The sequence below is a fragment of the Tupaia chinensis genome, unplaced genomic scaffold (genome assembly GCF_000334495.1).
Source record: "Tupaia chinensis unplaced genomic scaffold, TupChi_1.0 Scaffold000077_1, whole genome shotgun sequence".
NCBI classification, from domain to species: domain Eukaryota; kingdom Metazoa; phylum Chordata; class Mammalia; order Scandentia; family Tupaiidae; genus Tupaia; species Tupaia belangeri.
Genome location: NW_006159538.1, coordinates 216,233 through 234,610, shown reverse-complemented (window position 1 = coordinate 234,610; position 18,378 = coordinate 216,233). Strand labels below are relative to the sequence as shown.

At 41.7% G+C, this 18,378-nt stretch overlaps 1 protein-coding gene across 2 annotated transcripts in view; it reads right to left on the bottom strand.

Annotated features, from left to right (window-relative positions):
* Positions 1-18,160, bottom strand: part of SPTY2D1 (SPT2 chromatin protein domain containing 1) — a gene marked incomplete in the record, with an annotated part of 45,427 nt that extends 27,267 nt beyond the window's left edge. For both annotated transcript variants that reach the window (XM_027768488.1, XM_014584536.2), the window contains 3 exon segments: positions 320-387; positions 1,582-1,696; positions 17,902-18,160. In XM_027768488.1, coding sequence (XP_027624289.1) covers positions 320-387; positions 1,582-1,696; positions 17,902-17,961 — 243 coding nt within the window.
* Positions 18,161-18,378: the final 218 nt, after the last annotated feature.

The following is an 18,378-nucleotide window of genomic DNA, read 5'->3' as shown; positions in this document are numbered from 1 at the left end:
AAAAAACCCTAAAAAACTAAAATACCAAAAGAAACAGTTAAAAAAATGGAGTTCTGGGGCCAGCAGGTGGCACAGTAGTTGAGGTACTGAATTGACTGTGGTTTAAGTCCTAAACCTGGAGGCTTGAAATAGGTCAGATGCATGTGCATGCATGCCCAAAATCCTGAGAGGAGAATGGAAAAGAGATTGTGGCATGGCCATTGGACCTTGCAGGGTTAATTATAAGCTACACACACGTGAAGGTGGAAGACTTTAAAACTGAGAATAAGGTCATAGATACATACCTTTTCGTCTGATTTCCTCTTCTTTTCTTCTGAGGTTTCTTGTCATGTTTGAGCTCAATTCGCTTTTTCACTAGATCTTCTTTTCTCCTTTTCTCCTCTAAAGCTGAACAGAACAAAACAAGAATATATTACTTCAAGGTCTTAGGATAGCAGTACGAGCATCTGAATCAGTAGGTAGCCAAAATACAGTATGTTCAAGTTGTAGTCTGAAGACATCTAGGAATCAAATGAGGAAGTCATTCTAACAAGTATCAACTGAGTCATCTTTAAATAATGAGCGGGCCCCATATAGGTTTTTCTATATGACTAAGCAAGTGGGTTGTTTTTCAGTTTTAAATATAGAAAAAGGTTCATACAAAATAAGTACACCAAGTTCAAGGAACATTAGTACTCATCTGGCAATTATTAGCTAGGAATCAATGAATACTTAAAATTGATTAAGGTTCAGTTTGTCATCAGGATGAAGTAAAATTATTATATTTCTTCAGCTTAATGATTTCAAAAAGTATCCCTATTTTAACATTTTTAGATAGCTCTCTAACTTAAAAAACAACAACAGGGAACCAGCAGTTAGCGTAATGGCTATGTCGCTGGACTCCCACGTAGTCGACCGCGGTTTACGTCCTGGACCTGGTGGCTTAAAACTCATGCCAGGCGCGTGTGTGTGCATGCCCAAGATCCCAAGAGGAGAATGGAGGAGAAGGGATTGTGGCATGACCATCCCCCCTGGGGGGTGATTTCTCGCTTTCTGTCTCTATGTCTCTCTCTGTCTGTCTGGTGAGTGCACGCGCCCTATAGTGAAAACCTCTCAAAAAAAAAAAAAAAGTAGGGACCAGCAGGTGGCGTGGTGGTTAAGGTGCTGTACACTCCCACATGGCTGACCACGGTTTGAGTCCCGGACCTGGCAGCTTGCTTTCTCAATCTTTCTCTCTCTCTGGTCAAAATAAAATAATAAATGAATGAATGAATAAAATAAATAATTATTAAAAAAAAAAGTAAAAAACAACAACCAAAAAAAACCCTAAAAAACTAAAATACCAAAAGAAACAGTTAAAAAAATGGAGTTCTGGGGCCAGCAGGTGGCACAGTAGTTGAGGTACTGAATTGACTGTGGTTTAAGTCCTAAACCTGGAGGCTTGAAATAGGTCAGATGCATGTGCATGCATGCCCAAAATCCTGAGAGGAGAATGGAAAAGAGATTGTGGCATGGCCATTGGACCTTGCAGGGTTAATTATAAGCTACACACACGTGAAGGTGGAAGACTTTAAAACTGAGAATAAGGTCATAGATACATACCTTTTCGTCTGATTTCCTCTTCTTTTCTTCTGAGGAAAGCTTGTACTGCTGCTGATTGAACACCTTTAACTTTTGGGTCTTTTTTTGGAGGTCCCACTGCCAAACTGTATCTTTTCTAAAAATAAAAACAGTAAAAGTTATAAGTGATTTAATTTTAAAAATACATTGTCTATTTAAGTTTAAGATACCGTGCAAAGCATTAGAGAGGTTTAAGAGTTAACTAAAAAAAATGCTTTCTGAATAATTAAGAGATCATATAGGGGACCAGCAGGTGGCGTGGTGGTTAAGGCGCTGGACACTCTCACAGGGCCGACTGCAGTTCGAATACTGGACCTGGTGGCTTGCTTTTTCACTTTCCCTCTCTCTCTCTCTCTCTGTTTGTATCTCTCTCTGGTAAAATTAAAATAAATGAATAAAATTAAATAAATAAATTTTTTTTTTAAAAAAGGGAGACCATATAAACCCACATTAGAGCTTAATTCTCCGTTTTAGGTTACACAAATATAGACTTTACATGGCTGTTTTTAGGTGCAGAGTTTCTGTTGGGTTGTCAGAAAAGCGATGATGCATGTAGTCGACCGTGGTTCAAGTCCCGGACCCAGTGGCTTAGAACTCACACTGGGCGTGTGTGTGTGCGTGCCCAAGATCCCGAGAGGAGAATGTAGGAGAAGGGATTGTGGCGTGACCATCCCCCTGGGGGGTGATTTCTCGCTTTCTGTCTCTCTGTCTCTCTCTATCTGGCCAGCGCATGCGCCCTATAGCCAAAAACACTCTCACAAAAAAAAAAAAAAAAAGACAATGGACTCCCATGTGACCAACTGCAGTTCAAGTCCTGGACCTGGGCATGTGTGCATGCATGCCCCAAATCTGGAGAATGGAGAAGGGATGGTGGCGTGGCCATCTCTCCTGGGAGGGTGATTTCTCACTTTCCCTCTCACTGTCTGTTTCTCTCTGGCAGGTACATGCGCCCTGTGGCAAAAAACTAGCAAAAACAGCATTTCAAAGAAACATAAGCAACGAGAGGGGTCCAATTCTTTGTAATTTTAACTTTTTGCCATAGGGTGAGTACCACCATGCCCAATAACCTTTAACTGTAGTTTCATGTTCATACTTTCTTTCAGACAGATTTCCATATTACCCCAAAATACTAATATCCTTTCCTCTGAGAAGAGTCTCTAGCCTTCGGTTTTTATGTAATTGCACTGGGATATGATAAAAACTAGAATAATGTTAATGCAGATTATGAAAGGAAAAACACTGCCATCTGGGAAGTATCTGTTATTGGGATGGCAGGTGGCGTGGTGGTTAAGGGGCTGGATTTCCCACACAGTCGAGTCCCGAACCTGGCTGCTTGCTTTCTCACTCTCTTTCTCTGGCAAAACTCATTTGAAATAAATAAAGAATGAATGAATGAAAAATTTTTTAAAAAAGAAGTACCTATTATAGAAGTATGTTAAACACAGAACTAGTACTTCAGACCAGCAATAATTCACCTCTATGACCATTCCAAATTTTGTGGGTCAGAAAATAAGATGTTTAAAGTGCCTTCCCTTCCTCTTTTTTTTTTTAGGCAGATGACATTCTTATGTACTGAATGAACCTGTTGCTGTGCTAGTAACCTGAGAATAGCAACTGAGGAGCCAAAAAAGTATCCCCAAAGTGTGTATGACATTCTTGGAAGAAAGTCAAAGGATCTGTGCTTACCATAAAGCTCAGAAATACAAAGTGAGCAACTTAGGAACCAAAAGAGTATCCCCAACATGTGTATAACATTCTTGGAGGGAAGCCAAGAATGTTCTTACTATACTATAAGGCTCACAAATACAGAGTATTTTGAAACAGGCTGGAAGTTCCAACTAAATTAGTCTCCCAGCTAAGTAGCTGGCCAAGGAAGCAGGCCCTAACACAACCTGAAAATCCTGCCTGATAGCAATGCTGACACATCCCTGCCAAGAGAGCAAGCCCAAAACAGCATCTATATTTCCCCCCATGACCCTGGCTATATCACAGTAAGATCCCTTAATTAGTGCATATCTCTGTAAATTTAATTTCAGACTCTCAACAGTGGAGAGGAGCCCAACAGTTAAAGTGATCAGAAAGACCTAATAGAATGGCAAGTACTACTATTAACCTAACTAGATATATATTACTGCCCCAGTTTACAAGGAAGGAACTTCAAACACATACCTTATCCTCAAAAAGCTCACGTTTTCATTGCAGAAAGACTACCATCAATAGGGTTCAAGTTTAAAGCCTTGCAAAAACTCATATCTGCTCCTTCTGATTAGGTAGATTTGGAAGAGAAAACTGTTTTATTTTCTTTCTTTCTTTTTTTGAAAGAAAGAAGAATGCACTCCTGCACGTACAGTAAGGGAGGTAGGGGGAGAAAAACAGGTATTTTTGACAGGGTCTTACTGTGTCGCAGTCCTTCTGCCCCAAGCCTCCTGGATAGCTAGGACAAAGCCCAGCCTGTTTAGATTTGGCTGGGAACCAACCAACCCTGGTTCAACGCTCTGGCCTCCCATGTAGTGGCCCTCAGCCACTGTCAGAAGCTACTTCCTTTCTGCTATGCCACAGTGGCTGGACCAAAGGCTAAATTTTTGTCACCAAGATTCAGTTTCCCTACCCCTGCCAACTATACAGCTCAGATTTACCTGCCAGTTCAGTTTATATAGGGTTTCTCCAAGAAAAATTTGAATATACATTATTAGTGGTACTCATTTAAATTAGGGCTAGTTCATAGTCTAGCTAACGCAGCACTGAGCTGATCTCTGGGTAGACATCTTTTGTCCTAACCTAGGACTCTTAACAGAGAGAAAATGGAATATGAATAGCAAAAACATTTCTCCTGACTGAATATTGCTACCAAAAAGGGAAAATATGGTATCAGTGAGCATAGTTCAATCAGTGGCTGCCAAGCTTAAGTCATCTGCACATTACCTTTGTGGTCTTCGCCTATCTAGTCTATTTACTAATTTGTTAAAAATTGTGGACCTGGGGCAACAGGTGGTGTGGTGGTTAACGTGCTGGACTCCCACATGGCCAAACGTGGTTCAAATCCCAGACTGGGAGGCTTGTTTTCTCTCTCTTGTTCTGGTGAGCACGTGTGATCTATAGCAAATTAAAACTAATAATAAATAAAATTAAATATATATTTCTTCAAAAAAAATTGTAGACCAAACACCATGTTCTATTACTACAACTTTACTTTAGTAATGATATCCATAAAATGACTAGCTGGAGGGCTAGTTATATTCTCCCAATTCACATAAAAGTATGTAACTGTGTAATATTAAAATTTTGGGGCCAGCCTGCAGCTAGCATGGTGGTTGAGGCGTTGGACTTCCACATGGCCAACAATGGTTTTAAGTCCCAGACCCAGCAGCTTACTTTCTCACTTTCCCTGTCTCTGTCTGGTAAGCACACACATCCTATAACAAATTAAAAAATAATAATAATAAATAAAATAATTCTTAAAAATACATATATATATAATTTTTTTAAGTGTATACTATCTAAAATCACAGTATAGCTAGGCCTATATGTATTGCTGCTCACTAAACAATGACTTAGGAAACAAAAGTACAGGAAAGACAGAAAGACAAAGATTTGCTTGTAAAAGAATTACAAAAACCACATATGGCTTTTTTCAAAGTATATACCTATTTCCATCATTTCAGGTGCCAATTTCAAACTCAGCTTTGTTTTTAAGCAGTTCTAATACTTAGGTCTTACATGTAACCTAATGAGTTTGCAGTACTTGTCCTGTCTCTGACACAGAAGGATTTGTTTTCTTTTTTTTTAGAGAGGGATTTTTGCTATAGGGTGCACACACTAGCCAGAGAGAGCGAGAGCGAGAGAGACAGCCAGACAGACAGAAAGCAAGACTTGTTCCCTAGGGGGGATGGCCATGTCGTAATCCCTTCTCCTTTCTCTTTTCGGGCACATACGCACAAGTGCACTGTGTGAGATTTAAGCCAGAACTCAAACAGCAACTATGTGGGAGTCCATCAATTTAACCATTACACCATCTGCTAGTCCCCAACACAGAAGGATTTCAATGAAATGTATAAAACGTCTGTCTCGTCGATCTGCTAGGAAACAATTTACAACACGAGCAGTTGAACAACTTCAGCACTGCTTTGATGAGACTTAAATTTTGTTTACATGAACTGAATCATAATTAACTAGTTCTTTGTATCTATATTTTGCAGCTTGAACATGCACTCAAAAGCAGATACCTATGAAATACTTAAATATTCTCTTAGGCATAGTTTGTGTCACAATCTAGATATCTGGGGCAAAAAAAGGGCTGGGTCATTACGGGTCGTGGTTAAAAAATATCTTTGAGTTGAAGCTGGTCCTCCAGTTCCAGGTCCAGGGATTCCACCAACCACAGACAGGATATGTTTCTGCTGGTGTGTGTGGTGTGTATCGATAGTCAGGCTAGATGACTGCTGGTTCTAGTACTGAATGTTACGCTGTATTTGGTACTGGAAGTCATCTAATACAGATGGTATAACGTACATGAGAGAATACGTGTAGGTTATATGCAAACACCACACCATACGCATAAAGGAATACCCCTGGATTTTGGTATCCAAGGGGTTGTGGAACCAATTCCCCTTGAGATGTTGAGGGATGGCCATAATTCACATACAATAAAATCCATCATTTATTCTGTACAACTAAATGGCTTTTAGCACATTCAGAATTGTGTAACCATCACTACTGATTCTGAAATATTTTCATCATTCCTAAAAGAAACCCATTACCCATCAGTGGTCACTCCTAACTCTCCTCAGCCCCTGGCAATTCACTAACCTTTCTCTGTATGGATGAATCCATTCTGGACATTGTGTATAAATGAAATCACGTAATATGTGCTGTGATAGTTAAATTTATGTGCAATTGGTGTGCCACCTTGGCTAGGCCATATAGTACTCACTTAATCAAATACAAATTTAGGTGTTGTTACAAAGGTATTTTGTAGATGTCATAACCATCTACAATCAGTTTACTTTCCATGGGAGATGATGACCCTCCATAATATGGATGAGTCTCATTCAATCAATTTGAAGTTTTAACAGCAAAAAACAGGTTTATCAGAGACAAGGAATTCTACCTCAAGACTACAAACTTAACCTCACCCAATTTTCCAAAGTGTTACTTGACCTGCAAATTTCAGACTTAACTAGCCCCCATAGTCGATTTCTCTAAAGTAAATTCTACTGGTTCTGTTTCTCTGGAGAATATATACAATGGCCTTTTGTATCCGGCTTCCTTCGCTTAGCTTAATGTTTTCAAGGTTCCTGTTATATCATATATCAGTATTTCATTCCTTTCAATGGCTGAATAATATCCCATTGTATAGATATACTACACGTTATTTATTCATCAGTTGGGCATTTGGGTTGTCTCTATTTTTTGGCTATTATGAATAATGCAACATTTGTATACAAATTTCTATGTGGATGTACGTTTTCACTTCTCTTGGGTATATGACTACAGATATTTTTTATTTTTATTTATTTATTTTTAGAGGTTTTTGCTATCGTGCACATGCACTTGCCAGAAAGAGAGGGACAGAGACAGAAAGCAAGAAATCACCCCCAGGGGGATGGCCACACCGCAATCCCTTCTCTCCCATTTTTCTCCCGGGATCTTGGGCACGCATGCACATGCACCCGGCATGAGTTTAAGCCACCGGGTCCAGGACTTGAACCACGGTCGACTCCATGGGAGTTCAGCGACATAGCCATTATGCTAACTGCTGGTCCCACCACTGTCTTTTTAATACACTCCTCTCAAACAACTCAAGGTCATGATAAAGAGCGAAAACTCAGGGCCAACTGGTGGCATGGTTAAGGCAGCTGGATACCACATGGCTGATTGTGTAGTTCAAGTCCCGGACCCAGTGGGCTTAAGAAACAAGTTGGATGGGTGTGCCCAAAATCACAAGAGGAAAATGAAGAAGGGATTGCAGCCTGGCCATCAACCGTGAGGGGCGTGCATGCATACACACGTGCACTCTCTCTGGCTCTCCGTGGCAAGCATATGTGCCCTATAGCAAATTGATAATAATAAGAACAAAGCTAAGACTCTGGGCCAGCCCCATCAAGTAGTGGTTTAGCACTGTGCAGAGGGAGCCAGATCTCACATAGCCAATTATGGTTTTAAACCCAGCCTTAGCAGTTTGAAAAACACCAGATGCATGTACAAGTGCTCTGAATCTTGATGAGATAGAAAAATGCAAGGAAAAAAATTGTGGGGCACAATTTCCAGCATTAAATAATAATAATAATAATAATAATAATAATAATAATAATAATAAACAGTAACTCTGGAGTTGGTCTGCCTGTAATGGAGTCTCTGATCTGCCATTACCAGCCCTATCACTTATTAGCTGTATGACCTTGGACAAGTTTTTTCGTCTCTCTGGGCCTCACTTTCCTCATTTCCTGCATAATCATTTGTAAAGCAATCTTCCTTTAAATGGTTATTATGGTGATTCATATATTAAGTGTTCAGACTCGTGTCAGGCACAGAATAGGTACATAAATATTCATTATTACCATTATTATTCAGAGATTCTCTAAGTAGTGATGAGGAAGAGAACAATCTCTACGGGAATAAGGTAGGCAGTGTGTCCTAAAAGGCCCTTTCCTTAAAATGCTGGTAGAGAGATGTTCCACGGCAGAGATCCAAAGGGGTCCCAGGCACTGCACAAGTTATCTTCAGATCCAAGAGTAAGGAGTATTCTACTTATAATCCATTATGGGGTAAATGTTCCCTATAGAAACTTTTGTTGTTGTCCCTCATTCTTTTTTTTTAATATTTAATATTATTATTATTATTTTTTATTTGACCAGAGAGAGAAAGGAGGAGAGAAAGACAGGGAGAGTGAGAAAGCAAGCCTCCAGGTCCAGGACTTGAACCGTGATTGGCTATGGGGGATTTGGCCCCCCCCCCCCCCCCCTGCCATTATTCTTTAAAAGGAAATATAACTACTAAACAAATCACAGATGTCTTTGGAATACATGGAGTTAATCAGCATCTATCATTTCATAGCCAAACAACTTTAAGATTTATTTACTTGAACACTGAAGTCATTTGAATTTGCCCTCAGTTAAAGTTCCTGGGCTCCATTTTAAGTACCTACAATTCATTTCTTCTGTTTTGATTTAATCAATTTTGGGGGGGGGGCTGGGGGTCTCCGACTTTATTTTTTTCTGTAAAGCTCCATCAGAACCTTCCACAGCATCTTCAAGGCCTTCATCCGATTTTGATTTTCCTGTTTTGCTTATATTAGACTTGTCAAGGTTTTCAGACATTCTCAGCTGAGTTTATTCACTCTCCTGCCGCGGGGCCGCGTCCTCTTCTGCGCTCCGGTGTCACTCGGGCGGGGGCTTGATTTAATTAATTTTTAGTGTTCCAAATGCACAGTTGATTGTGCCTGTTCATGCATCTTCATCAGCAGCTGGGGCATCACTACCCTTGGTATTTCTGGTGTAAATTACCTGTACTCTGGGGGCCAGTAGGTGGCATGGTGGCTAAGGATGCTGGACTCGCACATGGCTGACTGTGGTTCGAGTCCTGGGCTGGCAGCTTGCTTTCTCACTTTCCCTTTCCCTCTCTCCCCCCTCATCCCTCTCTAGTCAAAACAAATAAAGTAATTCTTTGGCTATATATATATACACACACTACTTGCACACTGTGCTTTGAAACTAGTTTGATAAGTCCTGAAGCTAAGAAGCTCCTGAGATGCTGCCGTGGCCAGGGAACCACGAATCTTCAGCCTCTCGGAGACCACAGCTAGGGTTATGAGCTAATAGCTGGAAACTTCCTTACAGGCTGTCGCATGTTACTTTGTCAAACAAGACCAGGTTACTGAGCTTGTCCTGAACTTTGCCTCTGAACCACTACTTCTTTTTTTTTTTTTTTTTTAAAGAGGTTTTTGCTATAGGGTGCATGCGCTCACCAGAAAAACAGAGACAGAGAGAGAAAGTGAGAAATCACCCCCCAAGGGGGATGGCCATGCCGCAATCCCTTCTCCATTCTCCTCTCGAAATCTTGGGCACACACACACGCCTGGCGTTGAATTTAAGCACCGGATCCGGGACTCGAACCACCGTCGACTACATGGGAGTCCAGTGACATAGCCATTACTCTAGCTGCTGGTCCCTGAACCACTTCTTTTTGGCCTTGCCCCCATATTTGTTCACTGGGTCTTTGTCCTTCTTGGCCAACTTCCCAGAGTCTTTCTTCTTGTCTGTCTTCTTGTCATCCTTGGGTAGCACCGTGAAGCCGGGAGAGCAGCAGCGATAGCCACAGCCTTGTTAAGATGTTAGACAGCAGTACCTACCATTCCTATCCTCAAGAGTCTAGAGACCCCGAATCCTTACGCATCTAGTTTCTCACGAAGGTTTACCCTCAGAAGTAGAGCTTCAGCATCTTGGCTGGTATGATTCCCACAGTCTGACCATGAGGAAGACCTATCTCATGCACTATAAGCCATCAATTAATAGCTATGTGAACCCTACAGGAATCCATATTCTAGGCACTACTACTCTATCAAAACACAACTGCTTTGTTTTTGTTATGGATCAGGGACACAAACCAATCACAAAGTTACCAAAAATATCTTTTCCCCTTTAAATATAAACAGCCTGTGACAGTAACGGGTTTCATCACTGTGATCAGTTGCTATTTTGTATTCAGTTTTCCACTGGGAAATGATAATGCTCCTAATGTTTCTAGGCATGATGCAATCCTAGCTTTGTTTTAACTTTAATGTTACATAGAACTAATTCTTCTAAAAAAAGAAAAGGGACTGCAGGTGGCATTGTGGTTAAGTCACTGGACTCCCATAGGGCTACCTGTGGTTCAAGCCTGGACCCTGCAGCTTGGAAATCATGCCAGAACCATGTGCATGCATGCCTGAAATCTGGGGAGGAGAATGGAGAAGAGATTATGGCGTGGCCATTCCCACAGGAGGTGATTTCTCACTTGCCTTCTCACTGCCTCTGGCAAGCGCATGCGCCCTATCTAAAAATATATATATACTGAAAAGAAAAGGCAAAAAGAAAAGAGGGCCATTTAGTGGTGAGGTGGTTAAAATGGCTGAATCTCACATGGCAAACTGTACAGTTTGACTCCAGATCCCAGTGGCTTGAGAAACATGCTGGGCACATAAGATATGTGTGTGTGTGTGTGTGTGTGTGTGTGTGTCCGTCCCCAAAATCCTGGGAGGAGAGGAGGGGACTGCGGCATGGCCATCCCTCCAGGGTGCTTTCTCACTTACTTTCTCTATCTGTCCCCAGTGAGCACACGTGCCCTATGACAAATTTAAAAGAAGAAGAAGAAGAAACAAAACACTGAAGACAGAAATAGAAGGAACTCTTTCAAACTCATTTTACAAAGCCACCATAACCTTGATACCAATAGCAGACAAGGACACAACAAAAAAATAATTATAGAACCACAGCCCTGATAAATATAGATGCAAAAATTCTAAACAAAATACTAGCAAACTGAATTCAACAGCATGTTAAAAGACTATACACTGGGGCCAGCAGGTGGTGTGGCAGTTAAGGTGCTGAATTCCCACACGGTCACCTGCAGTTCAAGTCCTCAACCCTGTGGCCTGAATATCATGCTAGGTGAGTGTGTGTGCTGCCCAAAATCCCAGGAGGAGAATGGAGAAGGAATTATAGTATGGCCATCCCTCCTGGGGGTGGGGGTGGGGGTGATTTCTCACTTTCCCTTTCACTGTCACTGTCATTCCAGTGAGTGCATGCTCCCTATGGCAAAAAGATTATAGGGGGAGGCAGGTGGCATGGTGGTTAAGGGCGCTGGATTCCCACATGGCTGACCATGGTTCCAGTCTCAGACTTGGCGGCTTTCTTTCTTGCTTTCTCTTTATCTCTGTCCCTCTCTGGTCAAAATTGAAATAAACAAATGAATAAATAAATGGATAAAATTGGGTAATATATTTTTTTAAAAAGATGATATATCATGACCAGATATAGACTTTATCCCAGGGATGCACGGATAGTCCGACAAAAGCAAAAAACAACAAATGTCATACATCATGGGGCTGGCAAGTAGTGTGGTGGTTAGAGCATTGGATTCCTACATGGGTGAATGAGGTTTGAGGCTTGAACTTGGCAGCTTGCTTTCTCATTTTCCTTCTCTTCCCCTCTCTATGTCTAAATTTAAAAATATAGGGACCAGCAGTTAGCGTAATTGTGTCAGGAACCAGCAATTAGCGTAATGGCTATGTCGCTGGACTCCTATGTAGTCAACCGCGGCTCAAGTCCTGGACCCAAGTGGCTTACTTATGCCGGGCGCAAGTGTGTGCGTGCCCAGGATCCCCAGAGGAGAATAGAGGAGAAGGGATAGTGGCATGGCCATCTTCCCTGGGGGGTGATTTCTCACTTTCTCTCTGTCTTTCTGGGGAGCGCAAGTGCCCTATAGCAAAAACCCCTCCAAAAAAAAAAAAAAATTAAATGTAAAAATATATAAGTAAATAGTTTTTAAAAATACATCACACCAACAGATGGAAAGATAAAAAACATATAATTATACCAATCAATGCAGAATAAATATTTGATAAAATACCACATTCCTTCATGATTAAGATTCTCAACAAAATAGGTACAGAAGGTATACTTCTCTCAACACAATAAAGCCATATATGACAAACCTATAGCTGACAACATATTGAATGGGGAAAAGCTGGAAGCTTTTCTACTAAAAACTGAAAAAAGATAAGGTTGTCCACTTTCTCCATTCCTTTTCTCTAAGAGTAAAAGTATTTAGTTTTATTTTAAGAATTATTTATTTAATTTTACTTATTATTATTTTAATTCGAGAGAGAGAGAGAGAGGGAGGGAGGGAGGGAGGAAAAATGAGAAAGGAAGCCACTAAATCTGGGACTTGAACCACAGTCAGTCATGTTGGAGTCCAGCGCCTTTTGTCACCATGCCACCTGCCAGCCCCAGGATTAAAAATTTTAATGCACAGTCCCAAGCTATAAAACTATTTGTGGAAAACACAAGAGAAATGCTTGTAGACACCAGAGTAGGCAAAAAGCTCTTAGTAAGACCCCCTTAAAGCATGGGCAACAATTCCAAAAATAGACAAGTGGGATTACATCAAGCTAAAAGAAGCTCTGCACTGCCAAGGAGGCAGATGACTCAAGACCAGCCACAGAACAGGAGAAAATATTTGCAAACCGTACTGCAGATAAGGGACTGATAACAAGTGTAGAGAACTCGAGCAGCGCACCCACAAAAGTACTAATAATGGGACAATTCTGAACAGGTTATTGTCAAAGACATAAAAGTGACCAAAAAGCATATGAAAAAAAAAAGTTCAACATCTCTTATCAGAAGAGAAATGCTAACCAAAACCATAATGAGGTATCACTTAACCCCAGTCAGAATGGCTAAGGTCAAAAAAACCAAAGTAGCAGTGCTGGCCAGGTCGTGGACAAAAGGTAACCCTTGTGCACTGCTGGTGGGAATGTAAATTAATACAGCCACCCTGGAAACCAATACGGAGATTCTCCGAAACTTTACAAATAGAACTACAATGTGAATTAGTAATCCCGCACCTGGGTATTTACCCAAAGGACAGGAAATTACTCCGCTGGAGAGATATTTACACATCCATGTTATTGGTAGCATCAATCACAACCACTAAGGCATGGAACCAAGCTAAGTGCCCAAGAACTGATGATTGGATTAAAAAGTGGGGGCCAGCTGGTGGCGTGGTGGTTAAGGCTGGACTCCCACATACCAACTACAGTTCCAGTCCTGGACCTGGTGGCTTGCTTTCTCACTTTCCCTCTCTCTGGTGAGCAGGTGTGCTCTGCAGAAAATTATAAAGTAATAATAATGACAAATAAAACTAAATAAATAATTCTTTAAAATATAAAATGGCACATATGCACTATAGACTACTACCCAGCCATGAAGAACAGTGAGATCCTGTCACTTGACACAAAGAGAACAAAACTAGAATATTTAATGTTAAGTATAATAAGCACACCATGAAAGACACAGTATGTCCACATGTAGCATATTCTGAACTTCTGTACTCTGGCAGAAATTGAAAGATTGGAAGATATATTAGTAGATGGGACCAGCAGACAGCCTAATAGTTACATCGCTGGACTCTCATAGTCGACTGTGGTTCGAATCCTGGACCCAGTGGCTTAAAACTCAGGCCGGGTGTGTGCACATGCATGCCCAAGATCCAGAGAGAAGAATAGAGGAAAAGGGACTATGGCATGGCCATCCCTCCTGGGGGGATGATTTCTTGCTGTCTCTCTGTCTCTCCAGGCGGGCTCACACTCTCTATAACAAAACTCTCTCCTAAAAAAAAAAAAAAAAAAAAAAAAGTAGAGAGGACAAATGCAGACACCAGAGACTTCACAGGGGAAAAGGGGAAGGGGGCGGGGACTCAGGAAAACATTTGAGAGATACAAGAGGGTATTGCCAATCATATAAACACGACTGGCAAAAAAGCAGAATGAGGGGCCGGCAGGCAGTGTGATGGTTAAGGGTGTTGGAGTCCCACGTGGCCAACTGCAGTTCAAATCCTGGACCTGGCAGCTCTCTCTCTCCCTCTTTCTCACTCACTCTATCCCTCTCTGGTCAAATTAAAATAAATAAGTAATAAATAAAGTTAAATAAAATAATTCTTTATTAAAAAAGTAGAATGAAAATTGAAGGTACACAATATGATGCTCTCTGAAGATGATGAACATAGTAATACACTTGATTGATTATCACACACTGCATACATGCTTAAAAAAATTGTACTCCACAAAGACATATAATGAAACCAAACGTAAATAAGAAATTATAAATAAAATAATAAAACAAGAGAAATTAGTATGTACTGTGAGCCCAGGTAAGATAGATACTTCTTGGGGCTGGCAGGTGGTGTGGTGGTTAAAGGTGCTGGACTCCTTAAGGCTGACCATGGTTTGCTTTCTCACTCCCCTCCCTTCTCTTCTGGTCAAATTAAAATAATAAATAAATAAATAGACAAATAAAATATTTTAAAAGATACTTCTTGGGACCAGCAGTTGGCATAATGGCTATGTTGTTGGGCTACCATGTAGTCAGCTGTGGTTCAAGTCCCGCACCTGGTAGCTTAAACTCACACTGGGCGCGTGTGCGTGCATGTTCAAGATCCCAAGAGGAGAATGGACGAGAGGGGACTGCGGTGTGTGTGGGGGGTGATTTCTCACTTTCTGTCTGTTTTTGAGGAGCGCACACGCCCTATAGCAAAAACCTCTGCATAAAAAAAGATACTTGTTAATTTTTTGGAAAGAATTATTTTATTTATTTATTTGTTTATTTTAATTTGACCTGAGTGGGACAGAGTAATTTTATTAAAGAGTGAGAGTGAGTGAGTGAGTGAGTGAGTGAGAGAGAGAGAGAGAGAGAGAGAGATTAGGAAAGGGAAAGGTGAAGTGAGAAAGCAAGCCTCCAGGCCCAGGACTCAAACCACAGTTGGCCATATGGGAGTCCAGCACTTTTAGCCACCATGCCACCTGCCGCTGCCCCAAAATAGACAATTTTTTTAAAGAATTATTTTATTTAACTTTATGTATTTATTTTAATTTCAGAGGGAGAAGGAGAGAGAAGGAAAGTGAGGAACCAAGCCACCAGGTCCAGGACACGAACTATGGTTAGCTATGTGGGAGTCCTGCACCTTCAACCACCAGGCCACCTGCCGGCCCCCAAAATAGACAATTCTTAAATATAAAGCTCTGCAGGGCGAGCAGGTGGTATGGATCCCACATGGCCAGGTTTGTATTTGGGTCCCAGATCCAGTAGCTTGAGAATCACACCAGGCATGTTTACATGCATGCCCAAAATCCCAAGAGGAGAATGAAGGAGAAGGGATTGTGGTGTGTACATCCCCTTTAGGGTGTGATTTCTCACTTTTCTCTCTCTCTCTGGCAAGCCCACATACCCTATAGCAAAAAGAATGAACATGTTACACTGTACAATATGTTTGTTACATTTCAAAAATTTTAAAAAGGAAATATGGAGCCAGGAAACATTAATCCTATCAATTGCACTATTTCTTCTTTTAAAAAAGAATTATTTCATTTAACTTTATTTATTTTAATTTGACCAGAGAGGGACAAAGAGAGAGAAAGCAAGCCTGTAGGTCTGGGACTAAAACTGCGGTTGGCCATGTGGGAGTCTGGAGCCCTTAACCACCATGGCACCTGCTGGTCCCGCACTTTATTTCTTTTAAAAATGGAATGGCAAAACGTTAATCTACATTAAATGTGGGGTATGGGCATACGAGGATGCTGTTCCCCAGTGTTCAAATTACTTTGAGGTAATTAAAAAAAAAATTGAAAGTACTGATAAATAGGGCCAGCTCTATTGCCCGGTAGTTAAAGCAGGTGGAACCCACATGGCCAACACCACAGCTCAAGTCCAGATCTGGTGGCCTATGCCAGGCACCTGTGTTTGAGTACTCAAAATTCCAAAAGGGTGAAGGGATGAAGGGATTGTGGCATGACCATTCCCATGGGAGGAGATGTTTTCTCCTCTCCCTCTCTCTAGAATGTGTAAGCAACCACTAGCAAAAAAAAAAAAAAGGCAAATAGTTGGGTGAATCAACTTAATCAAGATCACAGACTGAATTTAACTACAGCCTTGTTCTATTCTACAACAGTTTCTTTCAACTCATCTAAATTACTGTAATGCTAACTAAATCAAACTTCTAGGCCTGCCATCTTTTTCGGGGCAGGGGACCGGGGAGTTTTTTTTTTTTTTTTTTTTTTAGAAAAAAGCATGATTCATGAAATACATGCTTGTTATTTATCAATTAAATGTTAATACACTTCACCAACTTACGTTTTTCCCTTTTCGCTTTGTTATTCCAATCATATATAGTAGTCTGAAACATACACATATCCGAACTTCTGCTCTAAGATTATCTGTCTGCTTTTCTCCCAGCAGCTACTGGCCTTACAAATAAGAAATGTCTGAATTCTGATTCTTCCACAAAACACTCCTGGGCATCAAAGCTAGTGCTACCTATCTTTGATCTTTACTGAAATTCAAGAAGATCTAGAATGAAATATGGACCGAATTACGCAAATATGAATGATTACCAGATTCAATACTGACTAGTCTAGGAAAATTACAGATGTAGAAAATAATTGTTCAAGGTTGCAAAAATTTGACCCCATAGCTTTCAACATGCAGAGTTTATGACTCAGGGCTTTGGAGAAGGATTATTCAGAGTACTTAGGGAGAAAGTACGAATACATTGTATGTATATTTACTACAGTGGGGAAAGAGAGAGAACGGCTACTCAATTTATTCTAGTCGAACTGACTTTGTCAAGAGTTCTTTGAGCGCTATACCTCACTGCTCAAACCGCAGGTATCACAATGCAATTTATCGGTTTACAGCTGCGCTGTGGGTACTATCTGAGGATCCAGATATGACTAGTTTATGCAAAACAGCTACCACGCCGCAAACCAGATACTATTTCAACATTTAGATTTTAGGTCTTAAATCGCTTTGCGAAAATTAGCGAATTAACAAATATCTGAGCAATTGGCACCTAGCTTTCAAAGACTGAAATCTGGACAGTCACAAGTAAACGGAAGCTGAAACTAGCTCATCCATCCTGTTGGCCAAGGGTTTCGTGGAATCAGCTCAATTTCTCTAACAGAAAACGTGAAACCTCCCTCCCCCCTTTTCTTGGGAGATGATAATTCATTGACCTTTTGGACAGAGTGGGTGGGGCCGCGAGTCAGAGAACTTGTTTGACAAATCATTAAACGTCTGGCCCAAAGATCTGCGAGAAACGACCCAAAAGACTATCAGACTAAGTTCCCTAACCCCTTAAACTCTCCTAATATACATGCTTTCTCCCCAATCTTTAGGGGGAAGTTTAATGCCTAAGCCAGAAACTGCAAGCACAAGATTCCACCAGGTGCCAGGCACAGCTCCCTCGCCGTCCTTCCCACAACTCTTAACTAACACCACCAAAACCGCAGTCTGTATTTCAAGGGTAACTAGGCGAAACCCGCTCGCAAAGGCGACTCCAGTCTCGCGATCCAAGTCCTGTACCCTGAGTTTCCAGGAGTGTAAATCTAAGAAAGGGAAACACGGCGTTCGAGTCTTTTCTCTGCTGTAGCCGATAGGCGGGTGCGTGGGAGTTTGACCCACCACTTGCTGCCTGGAAGTTTCACCCGCCACACATTCCGAACTTGAACTGGGGGGAGGGGGCTCCCACCGTGACGCCCCGGGTGCTACTTACCGGCACGTTGTTGACACCTTGTCCTTTGGAAGCTATCAGGAGAATTTCCCTGAAGTCCATGTTTGGCCGAGGCGGAGAGACTGCGCCAGGCACTCGGAGAGCAGTGAACCTGCGCCGTACCGAGGCACCCAGCTCCAGCCAAGTAGGCAGCCTCTGCCTCGGCCACCCTTCTCCCACCGCTCCGGACCACTTCCGGCGCCTTCCTATGCCGTTTGCCCGCCCCCTTCCCCGCAGCGGCCTATATCCTTTCGGGGTCGCCACTGCGCTCGCGAGTGCTTGCGTCACTTCCGCTTTAGGTCCGAGACACGTAGAAACGTGATACGTGGCTGATTGCGTCAGCTGGAAAGGGCGGGGCTGGGCCCATCCTGACCAAAGAGATGTGGCCTAGTAAGCTGCGGGGTGTGGCTGAGCGAGAGGCGTTTCCCTGGCTGCCAGTGCCGCGTTCTGGTATCTTCCCGCAGTCCGTGAGTTCTGAGT